This window comes from Saccostrea cucullata, unplaced genomic scaffold (assembly GCF_032062105.1).
Source record: "Saccostrea cucullata isolate Sc308-1 unplaced genomic scaffold, CSIRO_AGI_Scuc_v1 ctg14772, whole genome shotgun sequence".
Lineage (NCBI taxonomy): Eukaryota > Metazoa > Mollusca > Bivalvia > Ostreida > Ostreidae > Saccostrea > Saccostrea cuccullata.
In genome coordinates, this window is record NW_026919314.1 from 1 (window position 1) to 15,418 (window position 15,418).

The window sequence follows — 15,418 nt, forward strand, 5'->3', positions numbered from 1 at the left end:
AAAATGATAATTCCGCAAGTTCAAGCACTAAGCAAGATGATACATTAGCCGATATAGATCCACTTGAGACAATTGCTGAATCATCTCCTAAACAAGAAATAAAGACAGAAGGTATGGAGTCAGAGGTAAATAAATCAGAAGTTGAAAAATCAGCAGACGACATTGCACTTGCTGATGACGTACCTAAACGTGGTGCTACTGACGACACTGATAATGAAGCTGATGATCTGAAATCCGAAGAAATAGTGCAGACCAAGGAAAGTAAGAATGATACCGACGATGAAACAAACAAAGAAAAAGAGGAATTAAATGAAGACGATTCAGGCGGAAAAGATGTCGAAAAAGATGATGGCCAAAATGAGACAGAAACAAATGAAGATAATGAAAAGCCCTCAGACCATGATAGAGGAGAAAATGAGAACGAAGAAAAGGTATATGAAAGTGAAAAATTAGACCCTGTCGTTGAGGAGGAAAAGAAGTCGAATGAAGCGGAGATACTTCCTCAAGAAGAGGAACCTCCTAGAGAGAAAACTCCAGAGCCTGAACCTATAAAGATAACACGTAATATTGACATTGACAATGCAGTAACAGTGATCGAAGATACTGAGGGAAGTCTCAAAGATCTACTGAATGATATGAAAGAACTCTTAACAAACTACCAAGATAGAGTAAATTCACAATCTCTTTCAGATTTCACAAATGATTTGGATAAGTTCAGAGGTGACTTTGAGTCTTTAAAAGATGCTTTCAAATATAGTGAAGAACTGTTTCATTATCTCAATAAAACTTTGAAAGATTTGAGAATGCTAGGAGATAATATGAATTCACTCATTCAGAAGAAGTTTCGAATGGAGGACCTAACAGTTTGGTTGGAATCTCCTGAGGAGAGATTGGAAGGTTTGTATTTACCAAATATTAATGTGATATGAGAATAATACTTTTTGTGAGAGTTTAAATGCACTTAGATAATTGACAGCCAAAGCTTTGTAGATTAGTGCTAAATGCTTAATGCATTAATGTCTCTTTATAAGATTTCACAATGTTATGTGTATTTAGGTGTTGATTTTTTATCAGTCAAAAGCTTCAACTTTTAAAAATACCTGTCTTGACAGCTAGTGCATTGTAATATATTCTGCCCACCTTATTTAGATATATCTGGTATTTCAATAGACCTTTAAACTAACAGCGAGCATTCAAATAGAACAAAATGACGGTCCATTGATTAAATATATTGAATACTTTAAATCCGGATAAATTTAGAATTCCTTATCAACCACTGGTGAAGACATTATCAGTTCTGATAATTACCGATAGATATATTAAATTATGGGTCTATATTATTAATTGACGCTGTGGAAGATCCCTTCTAATCAATCTCATAGAACATAAAAATGATTTTCAATGTTTGTTGACACGAACTTAGTTTCGTTTCGAGATGGAACCAAACCAAACATGTCTCAATCTTTGATGTTTTGAAAATGAAATTAATGTACACTTTAATTTAAAGAGTAGATCGATATTTTACACACATAAATCAAATAAATACTCGAATAAAATTTACACCAAGTTTATTAACTTGTATTTCATTTTAAGATATTCACAAGCTGCATATATTTTCTTTACTTATCCCAAGTACAGTTACGTAAATTGAAGTGGTAGGTTTTAAATTGTATCAAGCTCTCGTGGCGTGAAGGTAATATGAAGAGTTGACAAATTCAAATGTAACAGTAAATATTGTCAGCATTTCTTGATCACTTAGAAACATGTAAATATGAAAACAGTTGCTCTTTATATGATAATTTATGACGTGCACTTATGTAATATCTGGTTCTATATTTTAAAAAAGATTTTTCGACTGTTATTAGTTTCCACGAGAGGTTTACAAAATAATAGAAAACATTTATTCTTTTTTTTAAAATGAATATTATGTTCAACAAGTGGATTTTATGACATTTTTTTTCAAATTTCTGTCTCACTTATTAATTTCAAGGGACATGATGGTATTCTTTACTATTAGGTTATAATTAACATGATTAACAGAGACATATAAAGTCTCTCTTCGAATCTAGAATCGAGGAATAAAGTTTATATGAATAAAGGATTTTCTGTGGAATCATTTTAATTCATAGGAGTCAATGTTTGTGGGCAAGTAAATTAGTATTTGGTTGTAGGGACGTAATTTTGTGGATTCAATGAATGAATATGTTTAAAAATAATCGTTCATGGGTATATAAATTCATGGGCAAGTTCACCCTCGATATACACGACTATGGATAATCCCTAAATTTCGAAAAACATACTACCATGTATACATTTTAGTCAATAATTAATTTACGTCAAATACCTATCTAAAACTGAACTTTGTAATAACCATAGCTGATGCCATTTCATAGGCACAGAGAATATACCGATATCCCAGAGATTTTCTAGCTAAAAAAAAATCAAAATTAAATAAACATATTTTTGTGAAATTTGTAACATATCAAATTTTAGTCGATCAATTAAAACACAAAAAAACCAATAACGTTCAAATTATAACTACGAAACCATCAAACTTAAATATGTAACTGTGTGTCAATGCTTTTCTAAAAATTATAGCATTTCCAATTAAGCTTTAAATTACATACAATTATATTTTATCACTTCAGGACTTTGTCAATGTTTTTTTTTTTTTGTAAATAAAATATAATAAATATATTTCAAAGATAACCATTTTAACATTTTCTTATAGAAAAAGAAAAATTGAAGGAAGAGCGAATAGCCGTGGAGAAATCTGCGATGGCGAAGGCTGCAGAAGCACGTGCCGCTATTGCACGTGCAGCTGTGGGTGTGACAGAGTCTAGTTTATACGCCGCTGAGGTAGAAGCAGAAGCTGCAGAGGCCGAGGGTGTCGCCATGAGAGCGTGGGAATCGGCACAGGTATAAAATCAAACAGTTACGATTGAAGATAATTACATGCATTCCTTTCATTAAGTACTAAAAACATCAAATGATACCTGTAACGCGTTTCATACATAGAGCATAATTTTTTTTTTTAATGCAAAAACACTGTTATGATAACCCTCTGGTAGGAGTTTCGCTAAGAGACCGGGAGGTCCCGGTTCGGTTCTTGATTACGGCGTCGCATCAAACCTAACACGTACACATAGTTACATGTAGTGACTGATCCTTCGCTAAGCGTGAAAATCAAGGGTCTTTCGGAGACCTCAAAAACTGAGGTTCCGTGTCGCAATTGGTGTTGGCATAATAAAAAAAAACCCTTATCGCCCTAGCTGATTCCAAGTACAAGTCTAAATCAGAAGCTGTTCACCGGTATATGGTGACGTCTCTAAAGGATTAAAATTCTGAAATTGAACGTAAAACATCAATCATAATTTTTTTTTTTTTTTTTTTTTAAGATATTCAACAAATCGGTTTTTATCTAATATAGAATGCCAGGAGAGATATGGAAGAAGCCGAAAAAGCTGCTGTTGAAAAGCGTAAAGCTGAAGAAGAAGCAAGAAAAAGGGCAGAAGAAAGAGCTCAGAAGAAGGCTGAAGAGGAGCGACTTCGTCAAGAGGAGGAAAACAAGAGACTTCAAGAAGAGGCGGAAAAGAAGGGAACTTCATTTGAAGATGAAAAACGACAATTTCTCGAAGAAAAGGCGAGAAAAGAGGAGGCTAGAAAAAATCCGAAAAACTGGCCAAGATATATGTAAGGAAGTTTTAATCAGATTATTGTATAGTAAAATTGAATTGAATAAGCAAAATTAAGCGTTCTGATATGCTTTTTGAAATTAAAAACCACGTGTCTTGAGCTTTTGAATCGTATTGAACTAATTATTACCATATTGATAATGCCTAGTTCATAATTCGTTTTAGTCCATTGTTTTTACTCTTTTTAGTTATAGCATTGAGTCTGCTAACCTTGATCAAGGGGTACCTGGGTGTGTCATCCGGGCAATTGAAGGCAGTATGACGCGTGATGACGTGACTGTAACAGCTGTCGATCAATTGTCTGGTACTCTGACCCTGGTAGAGAACGAGGAATTAATAAGCAACATCATATTAATCAAATCAACAGACCCTGAGAAGAAATTTCAGGTCAGATATTTTTCGTCGAACAAATTTAAAAGATTTTAAAGCAGTTATGTAAAATTGAGGATAAATTTCTATTTGTTTAATCGTAAGAGTGATTATCTCTTTTCAGTTTGAAGAACCAGTAGCTGTTGCAATACCTCACTGTCTACAGAGAAACATTCCCGGTAGAGAACCAGTTATTAAACAGCTGCAACCAAATGGCAGGTGGGCGGAGCTCCCCACAAATGACGTCATTATAGAAGACATCCGCGTAAGTTCTATTTTATATTTGAATTATAAAATCGTTTGTCCTTTTTACTGTAAAGATTTGAGAAAAACGGAGAGTGGCTTATCTACAAAAATTTTAAAAATAAATCCATTTATTCTGCATTTGCAGGAATTAAAGTTCGTAGAGATAAGGACACGAAGATTTGGGGTATTTGCTGTAGTGCTGAGGCTTAAGAAGGACACACTCGCATTCATGAGAAGAGGAAACAAAGTTAATTCCACTGTTGACGCTCGCATAACCTTCACCTGTAAACCAGGAACATTCAAAAACAACGTTTGCTTTACTAGTGAGGTACAAAATCCCATGGTCTTATGTGCTTTATCCTTTAAACCAAAAGTTTTCGAAGGATGACTATGCAATTTTTATTTCTGAATTTCTGTCAGAAAACGCTGCTTACATAAATTTTGACTCAAAAACATTTAATTCGAGTTCATTCGTTAAAATTGCCATATTTAGGTAAGAAAAGTGAGTAAATCTCACCTCATTCTAGGGGTATTATTTTAAAAGGAAAAGTTAAGTAAAGGGTATGGAGATTAAAGAAAATATCTGTTGAACTACTGTATTGATTTACCCATATCAGAAATTATGTTAGTTTCCTTGTACATTGTAATAAGCATTTAAATTAAATTTCAATTTAAAGCATTCCAAATTAGTCACATGATAATAATTTGAGCGTGTCTTACGTATCTTTATTTTGTCTCATGAAGCTTAAAGGTTTGCAGAAATAGTATTTCAAATGTTAGACGTTTGTCTTATACTGACTTTGGCTACGGAAAGTTCCCTTTACCTGATTAAAACATAATGGTCACGGTTGATGTGACCGGTCATCAAGGGATGATTATTCCTCCTAGGCATCTGATCCCACCTTTGAAATTTCTCATTACTTATTTAAATTGTTCCTATTATCACTTTTCTCATTTAAACATTTTGCCAAATTAACAACTATAACTCAATACCTTTGTTTACGATGTTGCAATAAGGACTAAATATATTGATTTTTGAATGTTAGATTTAATTTTCGTTCAAAAAAGTCAATGTGCGTCTCTTGTTTGTAAATTTTAGCAAGAATGATACATGTAACTTTTATTATATTTTTCAATTAGATATCTATCGCTTTTATAACTTACATAGTAATACCTCTTGTAGGTACAAACACTGGATGTCAATACAGTAACAGATCTCAATAAACGATACCCTACCGAATGTGGCAGCCTTCTCTCCTCTAGTCCAATACTTAGATTTCAAATACCAAACCGGAAGTTTGCCAAACCTTTGACCTTGACACTGCCTCTTCCGCCGAATACAGTCAAACAGAAGCGCCCACAGAGCGTGGCTCCAGGATCATTGAATAGAGAAAAAATGGACCAACGGGAGCAGGCGCCCGCACGACCAGTATCAAGCATGGGATTTACCCCCAAAGAAGGTTACAGAGGATTCCTTTCATTCCTCTCTTATTGAAAATTAATTTGCATCTTTAATGGAAATCTAATATATCTCTGGTCCAAAACAAGGCAGCTTCTAAAGTTTTCTTTATTCAGGTTTTTGTTTTTATGAAATATGAGATTGGTCACTGTTTATTGACTCCATTACATTATGATTTATATGAAGTAGCATTCGTAGTTTAACATTGTACACATCGAGTTTTTGTCAGTTTTGACCAAGAATTGACATAGAGATTGTTTGAAGACGATATGCAAATAATGGTTTGCTAAGAAATAATATTTTCCAAAGTCAAATTTTTTGAGCTTACTATTTTTAGGCTATTTCTTTTCACAGGCCTTTAGATCGCTTAAAAAATCGTGTGTGTAAATTTTACACATCATTTTTTTTTCTAAGCGATCTAAAGGCCTGTGTTTCTTTTTTATTCAGAGTTTTGCAATAATGACGATTTTTTCCCGGAAATTCTCATGGCAAAAGAGATTTTTCATAATCATTACAAGCATTTGCTTCTGATATACCTTAATTTACATTTCAATAACTTGACCTCTCAAAGATGCAAATATTTTGTACTACAAAATGTACTCCCTGGATATATACATGTAGTGGGTCCTTGCTCCATGTATTATTATTAAGCATATTTTGAAGACATGCAAAATTGAAGCAAATTTTAGCTTATATGGTAATATTGTATACTATTATAATATAACGAAACGATCATTTACCCTATTTAGTGGGTGTGCATGCAATTTCATTGACAATTTCAATGTCTGAGAGATTGTTCCAAATTGTTGAGACTTTACAAAAAATACACATTTATGCTAAGCATCAAAATGTTGTTATGATTGAGATTGAATTTTTCATTTTATTTCTCCTCTTGAGCCATGCGCATATTTTCTAATCATATTCTCCATTGCCTTCCATATTTTATCAAAATAAAACGGTCTCTTACCTTTTTCACAATTGACTTGTGTTATTGCAGATGAACCAGAAGAAGAAAGTCACTTAATTGTCCGCGATGACAAAGGTCCTTGGATGGTGCTGCCGAAAGTTAATCTTGTCCAACCTAAAAATAAAGATATTGTCACTTTTGATATTAAAGAGCCCCATGACAGGTGAAATACATGTAGATCTATGTTCACCAAAAAGCATTATTAATGAAAAAAATTAAAAGGTTAATATCAAAATTGTTCACTTGTCAGTATTATCCGTCTTACGTATTTGAAAGATAAAAAGTTTGTTCAACTGTTACCCTTGTATTTACTCTAGGTTTATTCTTGTGAAAACCAAGCAAGGAGTATCTCCATTGTCAATCGAGAAAATAGCAAATCACGTAGAAAAAGCGATTCATCACAGAACAATGCATGTTATATTACGTCAAAGGAGCGACGACCCTAATGAAATAGTCATGATGTGCTGTCCTGCGAGTAAAACAGAGAAAATCATAAAGAAGCTGGGAGAAGAGGGATTTGACGAGGGGCCACCACCAAGCAAGGACATTATCGTCAAAGAGGGACAAATATTAACGGTGGGGTTCAGAGGAAACATTCAGTGTGATAATGATGACGACATCAAAATGGTATTCAACACTTTCATCCGTGGTAGAAAAGAGTTCAGCGTAGAAGAGATTGATAAATTTGCCCAAAAGAGTTTTCCTTTCTACCGCGGATTTGCGCAAGTTTTTACCAAGGTTATGGTCCAGAGACCGGTGGTGGCTGCAGATAAGGCCAAGGCGCCACAAAAACCTGGCGCTATGGAGTGGGTGGAGGAGGACGTTCTACTGACAGAACTCCTGATCAACATTCCAAAGGTTAAACATTGTCTAATTCAGCAGCATTGTCTCCTATTTCTGGTTTAATTATTTCAGGTAGAAGTTTTAGCGATGGATCTACAGAAAAATACAATTTGAGCTATTAGAACTATTTCAGTTGAAGACCAAAAGTATAACAATGCAAATTTAAAACAGGAATATATCAATGTATTAATTTACTGGAAGTTATGTGTACTTACTGTTATTCCTTTCATTTGAAATTCCATTTATCTTTTTTAATCAGCCTGAACCAGAACCACCCAAACCACTGGCTACGGCTCCAATAAGGGTCAGCGCTGAGGGTATGCACAATACCAACTGCTGTTGGCTATTTCGACAGTTTCTTTAACATTTTTTGGCATCCACTTTCGAAAATAAATCATTAAGAAAGCTTTTTATTTCTCACTAGAATATCAAAAAATAGTTTTTTAATATAAAAGATTTATCGTTCTTCCTAGTTTTTCCTTATGAATTATTTAATTTAATATTTTATAGTAATACTTTAAGATATTGTTCAGATACAATGATCTGACTCCATAACATTATAATGTAGATATTAAACAAAATAAAATATCTCATTAAATAATTCTTGTATTTCATTTTAATACTTTCATTTTCGCTTGAATTTTGGTTAAAAGTATACTATTTATAACAATAGAACAACTTTTCTTAAATTATACACTTTATTTCACTTGATTTCTTTTCACTAGGACCCAACAAGGAGGACGTTTTGCAGTTTGTTGCTGGTGAATTGGGAGACGAGTGGAAGAAACTGGCACAGTACCTTTGTCTGAAGTCTGTCCGTATCCAGGCTATTTTACGACAGAACAACCAAAACCCAGATCCTAAGAAAATCCGATACGACATGTTGGTAACCTGGGCCAAAAGAGTCCCTCGATGTTTAAATAAGGTAAATTTCCTTTTGCACTTTTCTTACGTCTGTTCAATGAAAGGCATTATTTGATTTATATTATCGGCATAATCGATCGTAATTTCAGCTGGAGATACTGGCTCAAGCTTTGAACGCTTGCGGGAGAGGAGATTTAGCCGCAGAACTTCGGGATCGAGATGAGGAATTTAGGCGGCGACGTGCGCTAGCATTTAGAGGTGTGTTCAGATTTCTCATGTTCATGAAACCGTACTTTTATTATATACTCGAATCAGTAAGTTAAATAGGCCTTTATGATACTTCCTATTTTAATAGATAGCTACTTGAGGAGGGCTTTCGTTAAAGTTGCTCAAAACCCAGAAGCTGTGAAAGGATGGAAGACCATAGCTTCACGACTTGGTGTTTCTAGCGATGACGTAAATGAAATTGACCAATCAGCGCCATCGATACAACAGAAATGTTTCTCCAGCCTCCAAAGATGGCAAAAGTCTGTCGGTGACGAAGCGACGCTGCCGATATTGTCAGAAAAATTAAGAGTTTGCAAGTACAGACAGTTAGCAAGTGAGTTATTTGCCATCTTTGCAGACATTCAAATACAAATATTAATGCATTTGAAAATATTTATAACAATGGTTCACTGTCATAAATAAAGATGAATATTTTATTATGAAGAATTGAATGTTCTACAAGCAAGGTTTATTTTCTTTTCCAGGAGATATTGAAACGATCTCCTAGAAGTCGAAGGATAATTACGTGCTTCAAACTGACTGCATGTCTGATAGGAAAATCTGCACGATAGAATAAATGTCTAACAACTCTATCAATCTTATGAAATTCGATATATCTAAAATAGTTCAGTCTTTCATATTTTAATAATGAAAAAAAATTAGTCCCAAGCCTATTCCTACAGGTATTGCCAAAGATCTTCAATTGTTAGTAATAATATTCTGCTATATACATGTATTTACTGTTTGAGATTTAAATCAAATCAAAGACCGTAACTTGTGCCTATATCAGTACATATGTACAGTATACATATATATCAATATTTATACATAGAGTACTTTTACATTCAAGAAAATGGACAGGTGTGGTGGAATTTATAGGATATTTATATTGCTTAAATATGTAGATAGTTAATCTTAAAACTCAATGCTTTTATAGTTTATTAAGAAAATTAGATAAGAATTGCATTTAATTTACAAATTTACAAATGTTTACACTTTTCATATTCTTAGTATATTATATTTTTACAAAACAAAAATGGTGCACATATTCAAATGATTATCAAAGCTGTGATATTTTATAGTTTTTAATAAATATTTATAAACTGCATGATTACTCTTATAAATGACACATGATATAATCCAAAACTTTAAATAATCGGCAAAGGTGAGTTTGTCGCAGATATCTTCCATTAATTCATATCTTTCTCATCTCAAGTACTTCATAATTACATGTACATTGTACATGTTGTAGACGTATTCCCGAAAGTAACCAAAAGAAAATTTACCCGTACTGCTAAGTAAAGGTGCATGGATTTCCAGCTTGCTATGTCTTCAAATACACAATTTGTACAAAAACACTGTTTCACCTATTCATTTATTTGTTTGCCATTGAAATAAGGCCATGTTTTCGCACATACTTCCTATAATCTCCCATGACAACGTCGTCATAGCGACGCAAGGTAGCGGAGTGTCCGTTTATATTTATGGAGGAGGATGAAAGACGATTTCGGGATTCTGGTGAATCCATAATAATTTTCCACCGTTTACTCAAAGGTATGAATTGAATGGATACGACACTTGTTCCTCTATGAATTTTCGTCAGTTTCTTCAGTTCGTGAAGAACGGTCATGTGATCAACATTTGCATCAATGACGTCAAAGCACAGAGCTTCCGGGGATAGTGATGGTGGTTGGCAGACTGATTTGGATTTCTTCATGTCAGATATTTATACTTCCATAAAGTTTGAAAAACTGTTAAAATTTAAAACGACATATTGGTATAAAGTATTTTTATATCATAAAGGGCATCAGTGGGTACCTTAGTATACCTTGTAAGTGTTACCATGCGCCCGAATCGATAGATCGGGGCGCATATTGTTTTTTTCTGTTTATCTGTTTGGCTGTCTGTCTCATGTCAACTTTAACCTTTGCCATTATGATAACTTTTAATCGTGAGAAATAGAGACTTTATATTTGGTATGCATATTCCATTAATTAAGCTCTTTTGAATGACACCAAGTTTAATGACCCTGACTGTGACCTATAGGCTAAAGATAGCTTTTTCGAACTTTCTCCATAACTTTTGAACTATATAGTAGATGGAGACTTCATAATTGGTCTGCATACTCCACTAATTAATTAAGTCCTCTCAATGAGCACCAGTGTCAATGATCTTGTAACCTTGACTGTGACCTATATGCTAAATAGAATTTTGTTGCCATCGGGCGCATAGTGTTTTATAAAAATGCATTTGTAAATTGTAAAAAAAAATATATACTGATATGTAGTGCTATTTTTTTTTTCTGTAGGGTTTCAAAATAAAATACTCCTTTCCCTCTTGAGCAATTTTAAGCCATTAGCAATCAATTTTCTTTTTTTTAACCGATAACTTCTCAAATGAAGTGATGGGATGTGATACCATAATTGCTTCACAACTTAATGTTTCTAACGATGACGTAAAGAGATGGCATCCCAATATCCCCATCTTAAAAAGTCATACCCATACAGCAAGTAATAAGTAATTGGAAAAAAATAAAGGATAACCAAACAAAATAATGTAAATTCACTGAAAATCTGTAATTTTAAGTGCATGATTGATAACATGACAGAAGAAAAGGTTGTAAAATGGAGTTCATGATGTCTTACCTGCAACGTTAGATTTGTTTCTTTTATCAACAAAGAATCTAATTTAAGAGAATGTTCCACCCGAGCTTCTGAAAACTCACTGCCCATTCCTTAGCTTTGGTAGTTACTGTTACTCGTCATGTAATTAATCCCTGTGGTACCGAATACTCTCATTTATTTTTGTTAGATGCATTAATAATGTCCGAAGTCTTTTCTTCCTTTAGGTATGTCGGGACCTCTTCGGTGTTTTTGGTTCATTTATAATTCAGATGGATATTGCATCCTTGGTAATTTCATCTTATACAACTTCGAACCAGTAAATGCACAAGATACAAAGTCGTCTTTCAAAACACTATGCAAGCAACACAGTGCGATGTCTAAATTTACATTCTTAAAGACTATTATCGTGATTTTTAACGTAATTTTCAATTTGATATTAAAATTAACTCCCCAAAACCCCGTATAAATGTTTGGATCATCAATGTACACAACATGCTTAATAACCTCTTTGCAGCTCATAAATAAGAGTTGTACATGTAGTTTACGGTATTTTTCTGCTCTTGCATCAAAACTCAAAAGTAAAAGTTTACAGGGAAAAGACATGGGCGATTTTAAGCCAATTTACAAGAAAGAGAAATCGAAGATTTCTTAAGTGAAACATTGGGACAGAGTGGGTATCCTTCGATCAGAGACATAAATATTATGTCTCTGCTTCGGTACAATATTAGGGACATAAAAGAAATTTAAAAGGTTATATATTTAAAAATCTATATCAGTCAAAATTTAATATATATACGTATATATTAAAGTTTCTCGCAGTGAGATAATTAGGAGAAAATCTACTTTTTAAGGAAATACGGGAATGCGATATGTTGTCCAAGTAAATAGACATAATTTTATGTACGTTGATTTGGAAAAAAAAATACATATTGGACTTTTAAAATTGTCTTATGTAACGGGTGTAATATTTTTTTACGTGCATATATGTAAATAATTTAGAAATGTATAAATCCTTACTTGATATAATTAGAAAACAAGGATGCTGAAATCAGAGACATAACATTCTTCTAAACTTCTAAGGTAATTTTTAATGTACCTTTCAATTTGATTAATGGTAAAGGAGTATTCCACTTAAGTATAGTAGCGTGGTCCCTTTTTACACCCTTGGTTTACTGGATATATAGTAGTAATCGGTATTTTGTTTGATTTCATTGTGTATAACAAAGTACTTCTAATAAAATCATAATGATTTCATAATGATTTATTAAAGATATCAAAAAGTACAAGCCGATTTTTCAACACCCATCGTGCTAAAAAATGCCGGAACTTTTCCCCTCCATCAGACTACGGTTTTTCTGTTACATGTAAATGGGCGGAGACATTTATATTAGATACTATAAAAAGAATATCCGTGATATATAATATTTTCCATTCAAAGACGAATTATATGTTCAAGATTCACAATCAACAACAAATTTAAATTATCTATTCACAAAACTCTAGCAATATGAATGGGTCACTATAAGATTAACCAAACAAGTCCATATGCTGACCGATACAAGATCTGAGTACATTTCAACAGAGTGCTTGCTAGCACGTTTACTGTGGGCATTTACCTGTAACGACACAAATCCACGTGGCTTATTGTGATTCGAAACAGGTCATAAAGAGGTTAATCGCATGTAAATGAAGACAGCGACGAGGTTCAAAATCACAATACTTTTATTTGGAAACATAGAGCACAAAGTTGTTCAACAAAGATATTTTTACTCAACCTTTAAAAATATAATATACACAATATATATCAAACTCGACTCTGAACAAATCTGTGCTCGGTGTTTACGAAAGCTTGAAAGTGTGTGCCTGTCAGTGATTTCTTTTGATATTCATGAAAATCAAAGGACCCCAACTTCATAACGTAGCTTCGAATGCTGTGTATATCTATCATTTGACATTTTTAGATGAAGATTCAAATGATAAAGACATTAGTTATTAATAACATTTAATTTTAAAGCCTTTGATAAATGTTTGAAATTTGACGAGTAACCGGGGACCACAGATAAGCCTTAAATGAGACTTGTCCTTTACAATTTATGTCTCTGCTGAAGTATACTTCAAAAGCCGGTATATTTTTTCTTATAACAAAATAAACTTTTTTATCATTCTTTACTATCTAATCCTTTTTTAAATGTACATTAACAAAATTGATTTTATGAACAAGAGTTCTTTTTCACAATAAAAACAAACTACACACAAGTAATAGAAACAGTTAGGAACAATAATATACAATCAGCTAAATAACTCACAATTGTAAAATTTTCGCTTTTTTTCAATCAACTACATCCTTTGAAGAATTTTCGTGAAGATTTGGATGAGGGTAAATTTAATCTCTCCCTTTCGTTGTTTATATCTTGCATGTACCTGTAATTCCTGTACTCTTTCTCACAAATCTCGTCCCATCGTTTGACTATCATGTGATTACCATTCATGTAGAAGCCTTTTCGTAAAAGTGTGTCAACTTCGAACAGGTTCCTCATGGTTGCTAACCAACGGCCATTGACACTGGGATCACCTGACCTCACAGACAGCGGTTCATACTGCAGACGCATGACCTTGACCCCCATCTCAGCCTCGATATGGTTTTTCAGTTCTTTGTGTGTTAAGTTTTCATTGTCTTTGAGGCTGAAACACACTGTAAGGGGCTGTTTTTCTGCGGGCTTTTTTCTAAGATACACCGACGGAAGACAGAGGTCTTCGTATTGCGCAGGCGCTTCCTCCTCACCACTGCAAAATCAGAATATCTCGATCTCAAGCTATTGTTCAACTTCTAAAAAACTATTTTTTAAATGTTTTATAATTTTATATGTGCGCTGAGTTCTTTGTAGTATTAAGATATAGATAGTTGCTGCAGTATTTTTTTAAACTGTTTCTTATTGATCACTATAACAATGAGACAAGATTTCAATAATAAAATACAACATAAAACGAGTCAAAACTTAAAAACCAAACAAAGTGAGAACATATTTGAGGAAAAAAAAAGAATTATATCCATCTCGGTCTCTTAATTTCTTGTTGGTGGTAAAGTCTCAATTCTCAATTTTTTGACATAGATTCATGGTTCGCAGAACATAGAATATGATTAGAATTTTAAATTGAACATTTATTTGATTCATTTTTTCAAGGTCAAATTACTTTTTCCACTCATAAGTAATTAATTATCTAGAACGTGTAAAGAAAGTCTTCAAGTACAAAAACTTTTTGAAGAAGCAAAATAGTAACTTTAAAAAATACAGTACTTTTTTGAATAGAAAAGTTTATATCGATTTAATATTTCATTCGTGTGATTTAAATCATATATATTCATGCATTTCCCTTTAAGCAAAAATGGCATTAGCTATGTGGAAAATATTTATGATCATGCAAAATTTAATAGTTATTTTTGCGGATTTCAATGCTTGTTAAACTATACAAACCTTTCTATTTCGCTGTTCTTTTCTGGTGGTTCTGTTGTAACATCTTTCTCTTTATTCGTAATGACAATTTGTATATTGGGGTCAGACTGTGTTATTTCCGGCTCCTGGACAAAATGAATTTTACACTGCTCCGAGACAATAGGTGCTGACTTGACCTGCTTTCTAACAGACTTTTTACTTGGTCTTCGGAACCCTAGAGACTGGATATTTTCTGGCAATTCTGTGTATATTCCTAGTCTCCTGCGTCCCACATCAAAGGATTTCGCCACGGTAGCAGACTTACTCCTTGTGTCCATGCCTTGGTCTTCCCTTGGAGAGTGGGCTTTTGGGATGCTGGTTTTTGGCCTGGTTGGTTGATCTGTATCAGGCCGCTCAGCAAAATCAAATTTCCAGCTGAAGTTTCCAGACGCAGGGTTATACTGAAAGTGAGGTTTCAGCCCTTTATCTTTCAATACCTTCTCCAGTTTTTCGCGTACTCTTTCTTTTGAACCCGTGAGGTAGCATTTTAGAAACTTCTCGCCAACAACACGACAGGACTCGTTGAATAAGTCATTAAGATCCACACTGCTTACTGGACAAGCGCGATCACTGACAGACAACTTGCGATAAAT

General features: G+C 33.5%; 2 protein-coding genes across 2 annotated transcripts; one reads left to right on the forward strand and one right to left on the reverse strand.

Annotated features, from left to right (window-relative positions):
* Nucleotides 1-5: 5 nt before the first annotated feature.
* On the forward strand, nt 6-9,582 carry LOC134229239 (death domain-containing protein 1-like; the record flags this gene model as incomplete). Its single annotated transcript, XM_062710949.1, has 14 exons — nt 6-897; nt 2,732-2,919; nt 3,431-3,693; nt 3,884-4,082; nt 4,189-4,329; nt 4,456-4,638; nt 5,494-5,770; nt 6,767-6,899; nt 7,054-7,594; nt 7,839-7,896; nt 8,305-8,504; nt 8,593-8,701; nt 8,799-9,044; nt 9,196-9,582. Coding segments are annotated over 14 exons (3,453 nt in total), but the record flags the coding sequence as incomplete, so codon positions are not given.
* A 3,914-nt stretch (nt 9,583-13,496) lies between these two features.
* On the reverse strand, nt 13,497-15,415 carry LOC134229249 (uncharacterized; the record flags this gene model as incomplete). The annotated part of the gene is made up of 2 exons (XM_062710961.1): nt 13,497-14,118; nt 14,808-15,415. Coding segments are annotated over 2 exons (1,059 nt in total), but the record flags the coding sequence as incomplete, so codon positions are not given.
* Nucleotides 15,416-15,418: the final 3 nt, after the last annotated feature.